The sequence below is a fragment of the Manihot esculenta genome, chromosome 1, assembly GCF_001659605.2.
Source record: "Manihot esculenta cultivar AM560-2 chromosome 1, M.esculenta_v8, whole genome shotgun sequence".
Lineage (NCBI taxonomy): Eukaryota > Viridiplantae > Streptophyta > Magnoliopsida > Malpighiales > Euphorbiaceae > Manihot > Manihot esculenta.
In genome coordinates this window covers 38896693-38917667 of record NC_035161.2, presented here as the reverse complement: position 1 = coordinate 38917667, position 20975 = coordinate 38896693, and the positions used below count along the sequence as shown (strand labels likewise).

The 20975-nt window shown below is 35.6% G+C and overlaps 3 protein-coding genes across 3 annotated transcripts; 1 reads left to right on the top strand and 2 right to left on the bottom strand.

Annotated features, from left to right (window-relative positions):
• Positions 1–273: 273 nt before the first annotated feature.
• Positions 274–2778, bottom strand: LOC110612789 (endoglucanase 17). Its single transcript, XM_021753593.1, has 8 exons — positions 2450–2778; positions 2156–2362; positions 1878–2078; positions 1698–1790; positions 1456–1617; positions 1257–1368; positions 1001–1164; positions 274–898 (listed from the first exon to the last, which is right to left on the bottom strand). Exons 1-8 carry the CDS (start codon positions 2696–2698, stop codon positions 566–568), a joined length of 1521 nt encoding a protein of 506 aa, XP_021609285.1. The 5' UTR covers positions 2699–2778; the 3' UTR covers positions 274–565.
• Positions 2779–7382: 4604 nt separating this feature from the next.
• On the bottom strand, positions 7383–10613 carry LOC110612782 (pectinesterase). Its single transcript, XM_021753582.2, has 3 exons — positions 9535–10613; positions 9243–9403; positions 7383–8272 (listed from the first exon to the last, which is right to left on the bottom strand). The coding sequence occupies exons 1-3, from the start codon at positions 10359–10361 to the stop codon at positions 7578–7580; spliced, it is 1683 nt and encodes a 560-aa protein (XP_021609274.1). The 5' UTR covers positions 10362–10613; the 3' UTR covers positions 7383–7577.
• Positions 10614–14661: 4048 nt separating this feature from the next.
• LOC110612775 (probable pectinesterase/pectinesterase inhibitor 7) lies at positions 14662–16731 on the top strand. The gene is made up of 2 exons (XM_021753568.2): positions 14662–15742; positions 15850–16731. The coding sequence occupies exons 1-2, from the start codon at positions 14728–14730 to the stop codon at positions 16551–16553; spliced, it is 1719 nt and encodes a 572-aa protein (XP_021609260.1). The 5' UTR covers positions 14662–14727; the 3' UTR covers positions 16554–16731.
• The last annotated feature ends 4244 nt before the right edge of the window (positions 16732–20975 follow it).

Below are 20975 nucleotides of genomic sequence, written 5' to 3'. Positions count from 1 at the left end.
GGGCAATGTGACATTCCCTTAGCATATTTAATTCTTTTTGTTTCAGTGGTCCAAGGCATTTTTTGGTCCTGAGTCTTCATCTTTCCTTATTCTTTTCAGAAACATGGTAATCTAAGATTCGGTGGAGTATTTTTTTTTATTATTGGAAAATTTCTAATTTATATATTTTATCCAATGAAAATAAAAAAAAATATTATTAATGTTAATATATATATTTATATATGCTGATTAGAATCATTCTTTTTATCATAGCAAAGCCAAAGCCAAAGCCAGTGAGACGGACACGGAGTTTATATATAGTAATTGCAAGTTAAAAACGCTAATGGACATATTACAAGTCCCAAAACGGACTAACACAGCAATTTAAAAACAAAATGAAAAGATACAGAAAATAGAGCAACAAGGATTTTCTACCTTTTGACCAATGAGCTTCGTCAAGGTTTGAGTTGAGGGGCTCGAGCCTTAGGTCTCGACCCTATAGGGCTAAAGCTATAATTTAAAATTGACCAAACCAACACCTAATCTAAACACTTGGAAAGAGATATGCTGCGACTCAGACTCAGACTCAGAGCTGCCCAAACGAGTGAGCAAGATAAGCTAGTGCTCCAACTAAAGGTGCGTTAATATAAGTGGATGGCTCTGATTGCTCATAATCCGATCTCTGGTCCGGAAACCTATCGTGCTGGTCTGGACCTCCAACTACTGCACCCACAAGAATATTGGGGTTCGGGGATCCTGAATTCATGAAGCTGAAGCCTGCCGAGCATTGAATCTTAGCCGGGTGCGCAGCTACGGATGGTAAAGATGAGCCTCTGTGGTGTATCCTTCGTGGGTATCTTGGACCGTACCCCACCATGTAGGACATCCTCAAGGGGTTGTCTCCCAGCAAATAGTCCACCTAATTCAGAAAATAATAAAAATATATTAAATCAATAATAAGAAATTCTAATTTGCATTAACAATTTTTGATAATTTTATGGTTTAAGTGAGCTTCTGGCACCTGTTTCTTAGCAATGTTTCGTAGCCTATTTGGAGTGACTGCAGTTCCACCACAGTTCACAACCTTACGGGCAGAAGTCAAGTACTTGGCGTAGGTTAGAAGCAAGAATGACGTGGAGGTCACATATTGCATGTTACTATCACTCATCTTGAACAGCAGCCCACCTGATTATACAACTCAAGTAAAAGCCAAAACTAGCCGTTAAAAAAATAACAATTCGAGACCAAGCAGAAATTAGAGCTAGGAAAGTGGGGACCTGGAGTATATTGTGCTGAAGAGAAAGGGGCCCCTGGAATGAGTGAACAGATAAAATTATCTGCATGGCCTTTGTAGTCATGGAGAGATTGCAGTTTCTGAACAAGAAATGCCTGAAATCCAAGGGCATCAACAACAAGATTCAAGAAAAATATCAGAAATAGAGAATTTGAAAAATAAAGAACAAGTGAGAGTGGGACCTTGGAAAGCAGAATTCTGGCTCCAACGTGCTTGTTGTCCCAACCAAAGGTGTTGTCAAACTCTGCAGCCCCAAGGGTCTGCCCATTAACTTGGATGTAGTTTAGATAAGTGGGGTTCCTGGTGGCCTTATGCAGCCAGGCAGCTCCCCACAACAGCTCATCCTGCCCATTTTTAAAGATAACCCATGAGAGATTGAGCTTCTTTAGTAAAGTCGTAGAACAATAGCAGCGATGAACTTCACCTCATATCCGGAGTAAGAGCAATAAAAGGGGCAAACATTTTTCTTCAACCCATTGCTGTATGCTCCTCTATACTTGTCTGCAAATTGGAACACCTAGACAAAGAGGCAACATCAGGGCAAACATTCTCGTAAAATTTGATGATTTTTATAGAAATGATTTAGCTCTAATTAGACATTCACCCTGATAGCCCTTCTGACCAAAAGCTTGGAGTAAGTGGGGTCACTTTTCTTAAACACCAAAGAAGCGGCAGCAAGAGCAGCTGCAGTTTCAGCAGCAACATCAGAACCAGGGGAATTTCTGTCTACTTTGAAAACACTCCTTGGGGTATCCATATCTTCTGGTCTCTCCCAACAAGAATGATCCTTGTTTGCATCACCAACCTGCAAAAACAAACCCAAAAATCATTATTATGATCTCCTACGTTCCAAATCGAAAATGCAGAGCAAAGAATAGAAACCTGAACGTAGATGATGTCCGGGTGCACAGTAGCTTTGAGAAGGTAATCAGTAGCCCAACGAATGGCGGTTTTGGCATTTTGCAACTCGCCTTTCATCAGCCCACCAAACTCAATGACACTCCACGAGAGCATAGTGGTAGTGAAGGCCATAGGGAAACCAAATTTCACATTGTCCCCTGCATCGTAGTACCCTCCTACCAAATCCACCTGCATTTTCCATTTCCACGCCCAAGTCAACAAGCAGAAGGAAAATAGACCGAAAAAAAGAGGCGAATAGAGAGAGAATATACATACATGCATGGCAGCTCCATCCGAGAGACCCGAATCTCTCCTCCAAGAGATCCTCTGGTTAGAAGGGAGCTTGCCCGACCTCTGGCCCTCAAAGAAGAGGATTGATTTGGTGAGGGCATCTCTGTAGTTGTGACTGGCAAAACGAGGGTGGTGGCGGTGGTGGAGCGCAGGAAAGCCATGGCAGAGAAGCAAAGAAGAAGAAAAACAAGAAAGAAGCAGCACAAGTGTGAAATGGGAGAAGGAGAGAGCCATTTTGGGCTACCCAATGTTAAACAACTCAAACCAACCAGCAACCAACCATGCAAGCCGCAGTGGGAGAACAGAGTATTCCCTCCCTCTATTTATAAAGCAAAAGCTGCCTCCCTGCCTTTGTTAACCTATCTAAACTTCTTTAATCATTTAATTGGCCTTAATTAATCCATCATTTTCAACTGAATTAAACAGACAGCGGATGTCTGTTGCTAATTATAACAACGGAATTGCATTAATGCTTTTTTTTTTTTATTTGACTTTAGATACCCTTTAGAACTTATGTATTGTCAATTCAGGATTCACAAGCAAGGACAGACACATGGAAATTTTAATTAGGTTAACATTTCTGGGATGATAAGGGTCAATGGCAGTGTAACACTGGAACTAGTTGAAGTTGCTTCTACAGTTCAGTGAAAGGTAAGTGACGAGGATCACGCAGGCCCATGGCCACCAGTTTTCTATGCTAAGCCTTTTTTCAATAAATCTATTTTGAATTAAGACGATTCATTTAAAATATATTGGATTAAAAAATTTAAATATTTATGTAAATTTTCAATTATGTTCAATTTTTTAATTTTGTACAAAACAATTGATTAGTTGCAATTGTGGTTAATTGCAGAAATTAATTTTCATCTAAAATAAGAATCTCACCTGTAACGATTGGTGGTGTTTTTCTTTTTTCTTTTTTCTTTTTAAATTTAAATTATAGTGTTAGAGATTAAATATGAATTAAAAAGTTTGATTATATGATAATTAATTTAAATTAAAATTAAAGATTAGATATGAATTAAAAGATTTGATTACAGGTTAATTAATTTAAATTTAAAAATATATTAGGCGTAAAAATCATTAAAAATAAATTTTTACTTAAAATAAATTTTATAATAATAATAAATAGAGTCGATTTTAAGAGATTTATAAATAAATAAATTATTTTAAATAAATAAAAATGTAAAATAAAATAAAATAATAGAGGTTTTGAATCTATGTAGAATGAAAATAAATAAAATTAATTTAAAAAAATAAACAATTAAATTTAAAGAGAAAATAATATGAAAAATATTCAATTAAGTAAATAATTTTAGTTTCAAGTTGATATAAATATAAAAAAAAATAAAATATTAATAAAAATAATTTAAAATTAATTATTAATAAATCAGTTATTGATAGCGACAATACGATATCTAATTTTTTTTAATTATACACTTATAAAATTTAATCCAATTACTCTATTAAAATTTAGAGAGATCTGATTCTAATTAACAAACGTCATTTAAATTAGATTATATTATTTTTTAAAAGGATTTTATATAACCTATTTCAAATTAAATTAAATAATTATGAATTTAATAAATTTGAATGGTAATATATTATTCTAATTAATAAACGCAATACTTAGTTCATTTAAATTAGATATACCAGAATATATTCTAATCTGACCTAAATACAAATAGTTAAAATCAAAGTTGAGTACACTTTGATAGAGTACAATTATTTTGTATTTTTCAAATTTAAAATTGAATTTTGTTTATCAAGTATGTTCATAACCTAATCTATAATACAGTTCGTCTTAAAATTAAAATTTAAATATGACTTGCTTATTATCTTTTAATGAATTTAATTGTGTCTACATCTAATTTTAGAGATTTTTTCTTTTGTTATATCAAAATAATAAATTTAAAGCAATCAATATATTTTAAACAAAATCAAACTTAATATCTAAATATTTTAAAATATTAAAATTAATCGCTAATTGGTTATTTCAAAATTAAATATAATTAAAAATTCTCTAACTTGATCAAAATTAGATATAATTAAAATTTCCACAAAGTTTATATTTTTTTTTCCTCCCTATTTAATTATCTCCATCGTATTCCGTTAACATATTCAGTTAAGCTTAGCGCTATTTCCTCATAAGCATCCTACTCACTACTTCATCCCAAAATTAAACCCTGATCCTGATGAACTCTGAAGTCCCAAATTACAACCTAATTAACCTTTCTGAAATGCAAATCACACAAACAAATAGCCTATGGAAAATTTTTTTATATAGTCGGAAGAAACGGATATTTATGGGCTGGAGATGAAGGAACATAACCCAATTTTTGCAAATTATAGATCAAAGGTGTTGGTGATGAGGGAGCTGTTCTTGTGCTTCCTGGGTAGTAGCTGTTAAAAGAGAGGTGGTGGTAGGAGGACAATGACTATGATTCTACCGGACAATCAAGTTACTCTTGAATGATAGCTTTTGCTGCAGCAGCTGACTAGTAACAAATGTAGTTGTCATTGATTATTCATAAATAAGGGAATTGTTTGAGTTTCCAGAGAAAAGGAAGAAGGTATATAGCCAATTAAAGTCTTGTTGAGTTCAAATATGGTACTTTTTGGAAAGTCATTTTTTAAGAAAGTAATTTAATTAAATTAAAATAAATAATTTACATATTATTAATGATTTTTTTTTTAATTTTTTGAGAGGCGAAGAAAAAATGTCAACTAAACAAAAATAATTTTTACACAAATTTTAAATTCTCTAAATGAGTTATCCAAATCAAATAAAGTCTAAATTCAGAGATTTATTTACGTGATTTAATATAATTATAGTTTAATTTGAGGATGCTTACTCTGATAAGTTTAAAGAATATATTTACTGCAGGTATAATTAAATCAGTTGTCATAACTCATGGTAGATTTATTTTTAAAAAATTAGGATTTTGTTTTTGGACATCATCACGTGTTATTATGCACTCACTTGACTAACTGTGCTCTCCCACTACATTGGAACAAAGCTTAGAAAAACAGTTGCCCACAACTTGAGCTAAAAGAAAATTAGATATGAGGCATGATTGTCAGAGCATAAACATGGACTTAAATGCTTCAACACAGAATATGTGTCGGAGAAAGGTGAAGGACACGAACATGGGGGTCGATTGGGGAAATTTTGAGTTATTACTTCTTAGAATGAGTCCACAGAAAGAGTCAATATAAACCCATGCAGATCAATAACTGGGGAGATGCCAAATGCACATAAAACCAACTGCAACCCATCTGCAAATCAAATTAGATTGATGTTGTTGTTGCCTTCTTTATCCGCGAATGAGTTTTTAGATTTTCACTTATCTGCTTGAACAAAAAGATGAAACATTTTGTAGAGGGTAGCTTGTTTGCAATCTTGTTTTTATTCTGGATTGATATGATATCTCTCAGATCGCAAGTAGAGCATGAGACCATGCATAAATTAGAGTTATATCCAGATTTGAGAGGTGTTGTGAATTTGGATAGGCCTTCCCTCCCCTTGCCCTGCTCCTTTTCTACTGTTTTATACTGCCTAGCATTATTAGATTTGCGAATTCCAAAATCCGAACCATTCTTTAATCCTTTTGGGCAGGAAGGAATGTGCATTATTGAAATGGATAGTATGAAATAATGCATTTGGATAAAGATTGAAAAAAAGGGAAAGAAAAAGAATGTGGATCAGAAAAGTATGGCCCCAGATTTGAGCTAGAGCATGTTAATTTCCTTGTTGGATTGGCCTACTCATATGATCATGTGGCTCTCTGATGTCATCCCACATGCAAAGCCATGCAATCATGTTCATCTTCTACCTGTGTCTATGTTCTTCTCTGTAAAGAGGAGAAAAATTCGCACTTTCAAATCAATCTGCAGACAAAAAGCTGACACCCACATTTTCTTTTAATCCTTTTGGCTATGAACTTGTTAATCATCAGTTCACTCTTGCAAGAGATGATGGTTGTGGTTTAAGCTCACATGTCCATAAGATTCTTTGATGGTTTAAAGGGTGTTGTTGAATCTGGCTGTTAAACAAGGACAAAGATGAAAACTTTTTGTTCTCGACTACTTGAGGCTCTTGAGAAATTTTTTTTTTTCAATTTTATTTTATTGATTGAGTGCATTTTTTTTTTTTACTTGGGGTGATGCAGAGGAAGCATGTGGTAGCAGTGATGATGATTTCATCTGAGAGCTACAGGCTTCATCTTTTATGGTTTACATCCCGTGATTTGCGGTTTTCTTGCAGGAAGGAACTGCCATTTTTCATTATTATTGTTGGACTACTTGTAATGCTTCCCATTCCCATGTGGGTCTTGGGGACCATTCCCGTGACTGTGTCCTAATAAATTTTAATTCAAGCTACTGGAGCAACTGTAATAATAGAACCCTCGTAAAAATAAATAAATAAATAAATTTACATATTTATTTAAAGTGAATCTATATAGAGTCACTAACAAAAATTTATTAAATCTCATTATTAATTTACACTATAAATCGATATAAATTCAGTCTAATTAAATTTTTCCCAATTTATATCCAATTATCAGCGTCAAAACCCAATTACAGAAACTCTTTTTTCGTGAAGATAAGCCACCATTACAAGCCCAACAATCAACCACAGTCGATATAAGCCCACCCACCATCTTTTCCATACTGGTAATGACCATGTCGATTTGGTATATCTAGGAAAAAAAATATAATGGAATTTATAATTTTTTTATTAATTACGGTTTAATTTGGAGTTTTTTTTTTCTCGTTTCACTAGATTTCCAAGATGTATCAGATGTGTTTGTTTAGGTCAAAAGCTGTGCTTTAGCATAATTGTAATAAGGGCCCATTTCATGATCATGTTGGGCCATCTTAAGGAATGTCCGAGGCACACAGACAGAATCCATCATTTGGGCTTCCCAACTGCAAACCTCTTATCTAAACCGATTTATTATAAAATTTATAGATTTTTTTTTTTCGTCACCAAGCCATTTCAAGAAGGATTTTTACATTGGGGAATCGTTTTATTACTATAAAATTTCTCACAGACCAGACTTTCTCAGGACGTGAGACGATCCACTAAAAATGGCAAATGGTAAAGCATCTAACTTAAACCTGAGAAGAAAGGAACGCCAGTAGAATTCAGCCATTCACTTCCCTGTATGAATGCGTCAACAGTAAACTGGCTAGCCTCAGCTGAGCTATTGACGACTCTATAGCCAGGCCATGTAACCCTAGCGCTCGTATGTGATCCAGGGCCTCTGTTCATATACTCTCCATAATAAAGAGTACCCAATGCAAAGGACCCATTCCATTCTAGCCACCCCGCAGGATCCACCACATCATCAATATACGATCTAAGGAACACTGTCCTCGAATACTCCTTCCAGGGACGCCCGAGATATGTCTTGAAGGATGATTTTACTGGGATTAGATCAGCAGCAGCAGTGACCTTGGAGTTTAGTATAGAGATTCCAGTGTTCTGGTTTGGGTCTTCTCTACCTTGGGCAGTGAATATATTTTTCTGATTATCGTTTGGTTTACGGGCGTATAAGTTACAGTTTTGGAATACTGCAGCTGCGTTGCCAAAAATGAAGTCGATGGTTCCATATATATCACATTCGCGATAAAATTGTCTAAGGGAATGGACGTAGAGAGTGTCTTGGTAGCCAACGAAGCTGCATTGGTAGAATGCTGATAGATCTGAACCACTCCTCAAGGCTACTGCTTGGTGTTTGCTAGGCCCTGCTGAGTTCTCAAAGGTAATGCCCTTGGCTATGAACCCGGTCCCTAGCACGGCTGCAAGTAATTAAACAAAAAGCCCTTGGGTTATTAATTAATTTGCAATAATATTAAGTTTTTACTAATTAAATAAGGATTATATTAAAATAATATACTAAAAAGGGAAAAAAAACAAAAGTAGAATTAAGACAACTTTTTTTTTTTCCTTCCGACAAGTTTAATGGTTTACGCATCCAATGATCCAAAATTAACGGTGATTCGGCGAACAGGGGATGAGGGTCCTATGACCACCGACACACACACGCACACATCATGGAAGCTGCCGCTCAAAAATTTTAGAAAATATATGCATATAGATATATTTTTTATAAAAGTCTGATGCTTGCTTTATTTGCAAGTTAAATCTGTTCTCTTCTTGCATTCGGTGCAGTTGTCAGGACACTGCTCCCGTGACCACCTCATCCTCAACAAAAACGAACTGGTGACACGGGCGCCCATTTCTTCCATGCACGTTCTTTCAAGAGAATTTGACATTTTATTACTATTAGTATAAGTTTATTGATACTAATAAACTTATTTAATAATTTAAGTCCTTTTTCTTAAAACGTTTAATGATTGGGAAAAAATATATATATGTCCAAGTGACTCCGGGATACTCTACAGATGCAGACAACATAGAAGCTTTTAACTACAGATCCCAGATCAGCCTCACTAAGTTGTCTCTTTTAACTTGAAAGTTACGATAGCGTTCAAAATTTTCGATAAGCACAATGTGCAACACCTGATAAGAAAAACCCCACCCATATCTTACAACTTAATTAACAGCCCAAAACTCCTATTCTGATCCCTAATTAAGCCCCAAAAAGGAACTACGCGTCGTCACGTGATTGGACAACAAATGGTGGTTACGCAATCCTAAAATCTGAAAGAATACTTAATGCTTTGAGTTGTCCAGCATCACGAGAGACCATTAAAATAGCACCCAAAAAAAAGAGAGAGAGAGAGAGAGACAGTAATTGTCACTCACCGACGGTTGCTGACCGGAAAGTAGTCCACCCATCAACCACGCTCCTATTAGCTTTTACCACTGTCTTTCCGATTCCATCTCCAATGAACATCAGCATCTTCTTCTTCTTCTCCACATCCACATTCTCGAAATAAGCCCCAGCCTTTATATATATAACGAACCTATATACAGAGAAAGTTTCATTTCCATGCTTTCAATACGAGAAGTTCATGTTCTTTTATACATATATTACTTTGTACTATAACAAGGAAATTAAGATTTATCTTTTATAAGGGAATATGATATACCACACCTTGTCGTGCTAGAGTTTGGTGCTGCGGCCACCGCTTGGCCAATAGTAGTGAAGTTTCCGGTGCCGTCTTTAGCCACTATCAAATCAAATTTTGTTGCATTCGGCGGAGCCTGCAAGAGTTTACGATCTTTGGAGGACAACCATGATGGGAACCCGCGTTTCATATTGCCATGATCGGGGAAAGCCGCAGACTTGGATGCATTAACACCTGAGATTTTCTTGAGCATGACTAGAGAGTTGCTCACATGACGGGAAATGTTATACAGGCTAGTCTTGATAGTTTTCCTCACGTTTCCTCTGGTATAAGCAAACCCATCAAGGCAAGTGTACTGGTTCGTCATTGCAGCGCTCAACAGAGTCTGCAGATCATGGTAATGCTTGGATACTGAAGCTTTGGTTGAGAGATCAGCGAGTGCTAATTTGAGCTCATCAATGGTTTCACTGAAGAGCTCTAGGCAGTCAGTGAGAGCTACATTTTCAATTTTTTTAATCTTTCTAAACTTGTTTCTAATGCCGCTGCAGTTGGAGTAGGAGACTCCAACCTCATACATTGTGCGGTTTATGGTGCCGGAGATTAATTCAGGGAGGGACTTGGAAGTGAGATCTGGGAGAGCAAGCAGAGTAGAGACACAAAGTTGAGGGTACAGTGTGCCTTCACATGCCGAATGAGCAATTTGGAAGTGTTTGTGGATATGTAAATGTGGGATTTCTGCGGTTGGGCTGTTTTTGAGAGGTAGTGTTAGTAGAATTAAGAGGAAGACAGAAACGGGCAAGAGAGTGAGCAAGAGTTTAGTTCTTGCACTGAGAAAATACATTGTGGAAAGCATGAGAGATTTGAAAAAGTTGGAGGGGACAAACTAGGTAGGTGAAGCCGTGAAGGGTTAAATAGCGTGGTTGAGGGGTGGTGGATGAAGCAAAGTTGCGTCTGGGCCTGAAGGCCGGAGGTTGAAACTCGCCTGGACCTGGAGATTGCACGCCAAGCAATTGCTGGACCAGGAGCCTGTTTTTATTTGAAAGCAAGGGGCAGGACCGGGAATGGCCGAAGAAATGAGGTCGAAGGAATAAAATTATATCTTTAGGTTATGATGTTGAAGAAATTACTTGTTAAATACAATCTAAGTAAATGTTAACTTACTCGTTATCTTGTTATGGATTTGTATTCATCTACATTAAATAATTGTCTTAATCCATAATTTCTCTGTCAAACATATAAATATTCCATAATGAGTGTACACTGAAATTATGCTATTCATCAACTAGTCTCTGTCTTCGCAAGTTTAAATTCAATTGAAATCAACAATTAGGTCATAGTTTTAAATGAGAATAATAAAATAAATAATTAATTAAGTTAAAAAAATTATATCTCAGTTTTCGTTTTGGGCTGCGTAAGCATGATTATGAGAATGGTCCCAAACATCATTGAACTTTGGCAAGTGTGGGAATCTAATTGATTATTTGCAATGAACTTGTTTTTCCATATGTAAATGATTCAGTGTCGTGAGGACCGGCTGGACGCCAACTCTATGAATTTGTCGGTTTCAATAACAGAATTTCTTTTCAACGTTCAAAAATTTTGGTTGTTTAGCACTGAAATTTATTGGTAATTATTCTCTTATCATGTAAGAATTGTCAAAACATATAGCGGATGTTGTTTTGCTTATATGTTTATGTGATAAACTAAATAATTAAATTACTATATAAACTATTAAATTTAAAAATTTATCTAGAAATTGAGATAATTAAATTATAATTAAAAAATTAAAATATAAATATACATATACGTAGACACTTTTTAATTAATTAATGTATTATGAACCCCAAAATTCTCTCTTTCAGGTGTTCTCAATACATTGAATTGGAAATCTGATGAGGAACCATTGTTGCCTAATAGTTGCTAGACTCCTGCACGATACCGGAATATTTTGGTGCATTCAAAAAAAATTATCAATCGAAAATATTATTATAATAAAAGAAAATTAAATATTTTATGAAAAGTGTTCTTTTAAATAACATTTTTTGAATTTTAAAAATATTATTAACATCAGTATATGTACAATTTTGCCGATTTTTTTTTATGAGAAATAACTGAAACTTTAAGATTTTTTTATGGATATTTTTTTTTTCAACAATTAAATATTAAAAAAATAGTCAATAATATTTTCATGATAAAAAATTTCAAATTTTAAAAATCACTTTTATAAGTTTAAAAAATCTGATTGATAACATTGAATGTATTATATAAATCTAACATTTATTTTATAATATTGTAAATAAGTAAAAAGATAATTTATTTTTTAAAATATGTTTTTACATATAATTTATTTTTCAACAAAACAAAATTTTGGGCTTAATATTTATTTTATTTTATAATATTTGAAACACTTAAAAAATAATAAAAAAAAATTTTTTTAATCAAAGAAAAAATTGAGTTGTTTTTTAGATATTTATTTTTTGAAAGTAATTGATAATGATGTTAACACTGATAAATATATAAATTGATTAATATATTTTATAGTATTTTAATATTATAATTAAATAATAAAAAAATCATAAAAAATATTTTTTATAAACCAAATAAAACCTGATTAACAGAACAATTCGGCACCCTTAATTCCACCGTTAGCATGAACAATAATGAAATTTTGAAGGCGGTCAAAATTTTGTTTTCTCCCTAACTTTATGTAATTGCGATTTGACCCGTTTACTGTGTATATATATATAATAATAATAATTTGTGCAAGGAATTAAATGCTATCCGACAGTATCCCAAAAAGAGATTTTTTAATATATATATATATATATTTGATAGCACCTGCCCAGGCCACCATTACATTTTTTTTTGAATTTGGCCACCATTACATTATAAAGCATAATAATAAATTAAATAATTTGATTAGTTACCTATGATTTTATTATATTATTATATGATGTTTGAATTGAAAAATTATACCATATCCCAGTGCAATTTTACAAGGAAATATAGCCGTTATCTTATGTTAACGTTAAATTTTAAATTATGAATGTATAAATTTCAGTGATTTAAACTTCCCATTCGCCTGCCAAACAAAGAGCTAATACGTATTTGAAATTGACCAATGGCATAGACACTGGGCCTGAGCTCCTGATTTTTAAACTCAACGCAACTCACAAGCCGATTCCAACGCATTGGATTTGGGCCTATGCCCCTGCAAAGTGAAAAAAATGAGTTGTTTCATCTCTACTCCTTCCCCAAGAAGTCAATCAATCAATCTACCCAAAACCCATTTGCTAAAATGTAATAAAATGGCCTTTCATGGTTGCAAAATAAAAATCAGTGAAGCAATTCTAGTTTAGTTGGAATTCTCGTCAACTGGTTGCTGCTGCTGCGGCCATGCATATGTAAATGGAACCTCGCCAGCCTGTTGAGGGCTCTATTTCAAAGCTGCGTATGTAGCATACCATACCATTTTATTTGAATTCAAAACACCGCCATCAACAAACCAATATTTATATATATATATATGAATCAAGACTTTGACTTCATTTACTTTATTAGGCAGAACATCGTTTTACATATATGGTAATTTGGAACAAGTTGACGTACGAGTTTTGACTCATGGAAGCTTCATTCCTGTTCCTGTTCCTGTTCCTGTTCCTGTTGAGGTAGCACATGTTTCCGCGTCATCACAACTTGTTCATTCTCCAACTTATTTCTAACGTAAATTTGGTCGTCCCTCTGACCCTACACGCTTATATCCAATCAAATCTTGGATCCATATCCTCTTTTATCTTTCACAACCTACCCTGCTGTCTCTATCTCCTTATACCAATTTAATTTTCTATTACAACGATAAATTAAAATTTTAATATTCAAGACAATTTGTGTTTATATTTACATTTACATCCTTATGGAGGAAACATGGTTGCCTATACTTTAATACTAATAGAAATTTTAAAATACAACAAACTTAGCAAATTGTGAATCGTGATCCAAGTAAACTCTTGAAAACCAGCATTTAAACTGTTAGTTGTGGGGCCATGGGCCTTAGGTATTTTTGTCCGCACGTAGTCGGTTGCTTCGACTTCAGTAGGAGTTGCCAGCTAAGTAACCCTTCAATTTTCTAACTTTGTTTAGGAAAAAACAAAAAAAAAAAGTAAAAAGCCTAAAAAGACCCTCTCGTTGACAATGCTAAGTCCCTCTCCGACTCAATAATTATTGTTTTTTAATTAATTTGTCCTCTTCTGAATGATAAATTTTGGAAATAAAATCTATAATATTATTATTATAAGAATTATTTTAATTTTAACTCGCTTTATCTTTATATTTATCATTTATTGTATTTAATCATTTCCTCATAAAAAATTACGTCCTTACCAATAACAGACTTCGGACAGGAAGTGAAGGCAAATTCATAATATTAATATTGCAAGAAATATTGAAATTTGTTTATGAAATAAAAATTACGTGAACTTTCTTCCATCAAGACAATATAAGACAATGTAGAAGAAATTATTTTATTATATATATACCCTTAAAATTTCTATAAAATATATCAATAACAACTGGGATTTTTTTTTAAATTAACAACTGGGATTCTTCATTTACTTGTTTATTGATTTTTTTTTCGATGGGATTCTCTATTTATGTAACAGAATATAATTGATTTGAAATCAAGCATGAGAGGAACGCTTTTTTATTATTAATAAAAAATAGAAATCACATAATCGAATTATTCCTGAAAAAGAAATATTACATATTTCATGAATTAGTCAAGAAAGGAGGCTACAAGGAAGAGAATCAAGCGTACATGTCCAAATAAAAATGAAAAAATTTGTAATATTATTTAAAATAAAAAAATGGATTATTTTCATTTGAAAGAAAAAAGAAACATATATTTCAATAATATCTAGTCATTCCTCTGCAAACGAATTTCTTTCTTTCCATGTAAAGGAGAAGGAAAATATCAAGGACGCGTTTCTTAGAAAGGCACACATCCAAGTTGACTTCACAGAAATTAATACCATTGGATGGAAATTTTCTACGTGCCTAATACTTCAACAAATTAAATAAAAAATGAAATATATTATTAGTATGATGAATGGAATCAACTTCTTTCCTCTCCTCTATAAATTCAGTAAGTAACCAAACCAAACCCACTGACTCAACTCATAATTCCATTGTAATAGCTAATTCTAGCTTGCACCAGAGAAAAAATGGTTGCTAAGCTCATTTTCTTCCTGATAGCATTGCCTCTTCTCCTTGTTCTTTCCTTGTTTTCCTCTTCAGCCTTCGCAGATTCCTCTTCGAGCAGCCTAGCTGAGACTACTACTCAAGTCTCTGCTGGCTCGCTTTGCAAATCTTTCCCCGACCCTTCATATTGCAAATCCATTCTTCCTAACAGCACTTCCAATGTTTATGATTATGGCCGGTTTTCGGTTCGTAAATCTCTTTCTCAAGCCCGTAAATTCTTGGACTTAGTCGACAAATATCTCGCCCGCCGATCCTCTTTGTCTACATCTGCTATTCGTGCTCTTGAGGATTGCCGGTTGCTGGCTGGTTTAAATATGGATTTCTTGATAAGTTCCTTTCAAACTGTTAATTCCACAAGTAAAACCCTGAATTCTGTGAAAGCTGATGATGTGCAAACCTGGCTTAGCGCCATTTTAACCAACCAGCAAACCTGTTTAGATGGTCTACAAGCCACAGCTTCTGCTTGGAGTGTGAAGAAGGGTCTCTTACTCCCTTTGTCTAATGACACAAAACTTTACAGCGTTTCACTAGCTCTTTTCACCAAAGGTTGGGTTCCCAAGAACAAGAAAGGTTTCACATGGCAGCCAACAAGAAAACAACTCGCGTTCAGAAATGGAAGACTACCCTTGAAAATGTCTGGCAAGACCCGTACAGTTTTTGAGTCGGTAAGTAGAAGGAAACTTCTCCAGACAGCAGAGGAAGATGCGATCATGGTGAGTGGTATAGTGACAGTGGATCTAAATGGAACTGGTGATTTTTCTTCCATCAATGACGCTGTAGCAGCAGCTCCAAACAATACTAATGGTTCCAACGGCTACTTCATGATTTTTATCACTGCTGGTGTTTATGAAGAGTACGTTTCCATTCCAAAGAACAAGAAATATTTGATGATGGTCGGAGCTGGTATCAATCAGACAGTGATCACCGGAAATCGTAGCGTTGTTGACGGATGGACTACTTTCAATTCTGCAACATTTGGTAAGCACTTAAAACCAAAATATATCAGAGACATTGCATCCATGATCTCTCCCAGCTGGAACAATTACCAGTTACAATTTGTAATTCTTAATGCATTTATATTGCAGCTGTGGTTGCACCAAACTTCGTGGCGGTGAACATAACATTCCAGAACACGGCAGGAGCAATCAAGCATCAGGCAGTTGCACTTCGCAGTGGAGCCGATTTATCCACATTCTACAGCTGCAGCTTTGAAGGATATCAGGACACCTTATATACACATTCTCTAAGGCAATTCTACAGGGAATGTGATATATATGGTACAGTAGACTTCATATTCGGAAATGCAGCAGTTGTTTTCCAAAACTGTAACTTATATCCCCGGACGCCAATGAGTGGACAATTCAATGCAATCACTGCACAAGGTAGAACCGACCCTAACCAAAACACGGGTACTTCAATACACAATTGTACAATTAAAGCAGCTGATGATTTAGCTTCAAGCAACCAAACATTCCAGACATATCTTGGGAGGCCATGGAAGGAGTATTCAAGAACTGTTTATATGCAGAGTTTCATGGATAGTCTGATAAATCCTGCAGGGTGGCAGATATGGAGTGGGGATTTTGCACTGAAGACGCTATATTATGCAGAATATAATAACACAGGACCAGGATCTGATACTACAAACAGAGTTACATGGGATGGTTATCATATCATCAATAACGTTACTGATGCTGGTAATTTTACAGTTTCTAGTTTCTTGCTGGGAGATGATTGGCTACCTCTAATTGGAGTTCCCTACACTGGTGGCTTAATAAGCCTAAATTAGGGTGAAAGTTGGTATTAGGTTAGGAGTTTGTTCTTTGATTTTTTTTGTAATTGTTTTGACTTTGAAATAAGCAAGCAATGTGTTTTTCCAGAAAGTGATTCATTGAAGGCCGAACCCACATGGATATATAATGTAATTGTTTATGCTTTACACACTAAATACAATAGCCTTTTAACCATTATTGTATAATTTTTTTCAGAAAAATTAGGCAGATGAGCATATGAAATGGAAAGGATGAGTTATTGGAAAATGCAATAGGTTCCCTGGAATATGGATTCGCACGAGGCAAAGAGAAAAAAGAAATGGGAAGCCTTTGCACATGAACAGCTAGCTAGCTAAAATATATGCAAATGGGAGAAGCTTTGGGCGCTGACCAGCCTCAACTTGTGAATTGATACTCATATATAAATTAACAGTGGGATTCATTGTTGTGAGGGGTTTTCCAATAGACTCGGTTTTGGAGAACATATTAACAAATAGAATTTACATCCACAAAGAAGTATAAGGATGAGAGACTTCTACATAGGTCTGAAAATATGATATATTTTATATAATTCTTTTTAAAATAAATTGTTCAATATACATATATATATATATCGATGAATTGAGATTCAATGGTTTATTAGATGGGGATATCTGAATTATAATATAATTTAATGAACGAATCAATATACTGTTATTAATTCGACGAGTAAAAAATAATTTTGAAATTTCATATAATTTGTTCTTGATTTAAAAAAAATTATATAAAATATAAAAAAAATGTCAGAGATTTACCGAATATTTTCGGCGGAGACCTTTTTACATTGAAGTTAAATCTATAATTTTTTAAAGATTTCATATGACTTTTGCATGCTCAATTTAAAAATAAATTACATAAAATATAAAAAAAAATATTAGAGTTCTTTCAGAAAAACCTTTCGACGTTGAAGTTATATCCATAATTTTTTAATATAATTTATTAATATAAAGAAAAAATAAGGATGGAATATTGAAGAGAATGAGAAAGTTTCAAAACGTACATGTGAGAATTTGAAGAGAGTCTTAGAAATATATCCTCCATTCTTGGATTAAATCAGACATATATATACTAGTTAATCAGTTTTGATACCCTTATATTATATATCATACTTATGAATATATCAAATAATTTATTAATATTGAATAATAGATTAATAAAAAAGAGTTGGTTAATTCAATTTAACATATTTAATAACTTTATTTTTAAATTAAATAATATTAAATAAAAATATTAAAATAAGATTTAACATATATTTAATAACTTTATTTTTAAATTAAATAATATTAAATAAAAAATATCAAAAATTTTTTAAAGGAAAATATCGAAATACATATTTAATTTGAAGATAATTATGTATTTTTTAAAAGTAAGGGAACTTTATATATATATAATATATATATATATATTTTTAAATATAACAGTGAAAATTTGTGGTGGCAGTGGCGAGTGGGGGCCCCTACCTTAAATTCGGCCACGCCTGCCCACTGCCCCACTTTAAATTCGTCCATGGATGATGGATGGGACGATGCACAGTTTTCGGTGTTTCTATATACAATGTTTTGTCTTCCTTTACCACACAGATGTCGGGAGTGAGTAAATCTCTAGTTTATTTTATTCTTTTAATGAAAAGAGGGATAGGGTATTGCACATTCTATAACCTAAAAAAATTAATTAATAATCACGAGTTTGTTGATTGCCAAAAAGTTATGGATGGAATCCATATTAATATTTGATAAATATTTTCCTTAACTTGGTCCATGACAGATCTGATTTTCTTCTGGGTCCCTTCTTGCTGGGCTCCCTGGTGGATCTCTCCATGTTCTTCCTGGTGAGAGGACCTGTAAATAAGAAAGAATGGTCAGGGGCCTACCGGGTGTGCCCCGGCAGAGGCCCTCCGACGCTCAAGTCAGATTTTATGGCTCAGAGTAGTGTATTTAGGCAAGGGTTACAGTAAGAATAAAGATGGTGTCCAGGAAGGAGAAGGAAGAAGAAGAGAGTCCCCCCCTTGCGTGGCCTTTACCGTGATATATATATCTGTCTCTCTGCCACAATGCTAGCTGTCTTCTGCCGCCTATCTCCGTATGTACGGATGTGTCAGGCGCCTGCTCCATGCGTAACGGCCATTAATTCTCCTCTGATACGTATGATTCTCCTCTGATACGCATGCGGAAGGACCTACCAGCGGGGCATCTTGGTCATTTTCCCCTTTCCGGGCTGGGTTGAATGGTAGGGCTGAAGTTGAGCCTGGTGAGGGCCTGATTACTGGGCCGAGAGGTTTGGGCCGGTTTGATTGAGGAGTCTAGGCGGAGTCCGGCCCTGTGACTGAGCGGGCTGGACCTGACTCTCGAGGGGAATATTGAAGCATTCGGGTCATGGACTGTTTTCATGGGCCTGGCCTTTAGACCGGGGTGAAGAAATCCAGCGATCATCAATTGCCCCTTTATCTCCTCAGTAGTTATTCCATGACTGGTGAGGGGATAAATCTTTAAACTCTATTCATGACCGTGTGGTCTGAGAACTGCTCTTGTCGAAAGTATCCCTTTCTTGCCTTTTTATTATTTTTGTCTGAGCGTTGGACTCTCATGTATGTTTTTTGCCCCTGAGTATTTATGGGTTGTCTTCTCTCGAGCGATTTGCGGGCTCTTTGTTGCCTGGACCTTTCTCTAGGTCAGCTGAGTTGGTTTAGTGTGAGCGGTCAATTCTCGAGGTCGGTGCCTCTTATGATTGCCCTCGGTTCTCTGTTATTTCTTATGTATTTAGCTTTATTCTACTTGAGTGTTTTCCTGTTGCGAGTTCATCCGAGCTGGGAGCTCGGTTCTTTGCTTTTCGCTTAGGCTTTTGTGCCTATAGCCTGTGAGGGTGTCTATATCGCGAGCTCCGAAGTTCGGAATTTTCACTTTATTCACTTTGGTGCCCCGAGCTCTTTTGTGAAGTCGGACTTAATTTCTTGCTCTCTTGTTGAGCCTTATTCCGGCTATCTATTGTGTTTACTAGTACCGAGCTCATTTTCTTGAGATTGTCATGGTGTTTTGACATTTTTTGTTGTTGTGTGAGATCAAAGTCTCTCTACCTGATGATTCGAGGTCCTTTGGGAGGTCGGAGTTTATCTTTTCATTTATGGTCCCGTGCCCCAATCTTTTAGGTGAGATCGGAACTATGTTCTTATGAGTTGTTTTTGCTTGTGGTACCGGACGATCTTGGGGATTCCAGCCATTTTTGCTTCGGGAGATCTTTGAGATCTTCGCCGGCCTTCTACCTCAGTGAGGTCTTCTGCCTCAGTGAGGTTTTCTGCCTCAGTGAGGTCTTCTGAGGTCTTCTACCTCAGTGAGGTCTTCTGCCTCATTGAGGTCTTCTGCCTCATTGAGGTCTTCTGAGGTCTTCTACCTTAGTGAGGTCTTCTGCCTCATTGAGGTCTTCTCTTGGTGGGACCTTAGTGAGGTCTTCTTTTGCTAGGGCCTCAGTGAGGTCTTCTTTTGTCAAGACCTTATTGAGGTCTTCCTTGTCAAGACCTTATTGAGGTCTTCCTTTGCTAGGACCTCAGTGAGGTCTTCTTTTGTCAAGACCTTATTGAGGTCTTCCTTTGCTAGGACCTCAGTGAGGTCTTCTTTTGTCAAGACCTTATTGAGGTCTTCTTTTGCTAGGACCTCAGTGAGGTCTTCTTTTGGCAAGACCTTATTGAGGTCTTCCTTGTCAAGACCTTATTGAGGTCTTCCTTGTCAAGATCTCATTGAGGTCTTCTCTTGTCAAGACCTTATTGAGGTCTGCCTTTGCTAGGACCTCAGTGAGGTCTTCTTTTGCTAGGACCTCAGTGAGGTCTTCTTTTGGCAAGACCTTATTGAGGTCTTCCTTGTCAAGACCTTATTGAGGTCTTCCTTGTCAAGATCTCATTGAGGTCTTCTCTTGTCAAGACCTTATTGAGGTCTTCCTTTGCTAGGACCTCAGTGAGGTCTTCTTTTGTCACGAGATCTTTGGGAATCCTGGTCTTTGTTGCTCCGGGAGATCTTGGAGATCTTCGCCGGCTATTTTTGTTTTATTTTTCTGGGAGTTCTAGGGGATCCCAGTCTTCTTTGTTTTCCCGGGAGTTCTAGGGGATCCCGATTTTCTTTGTTTTCCCGGGAGTTCTAGGGGATCCCGGTCTTCTTTGTTTTCCCGGGATGACCTCGGGGCCTCGCCGGCTGTTTTTGCTCCAGGAGATCTTACGGGATCCTGGCCGTTTTTGTTCCGGGGTGACCTCGGGGCCCCGCCGGCTGTTTTTGCTCCAGGAGATCTTACGGGATCCTAGTTATTTTTGTTCCGGGGTGACCTCGGGGCCCCGCCGGCTGTTTGTGCTCTAGGAGATCTTACGGGATCCTAGTTATTTTTGTTCCGGGGTGACCTCGGGGCCCCGCCGGCTGTTTGTG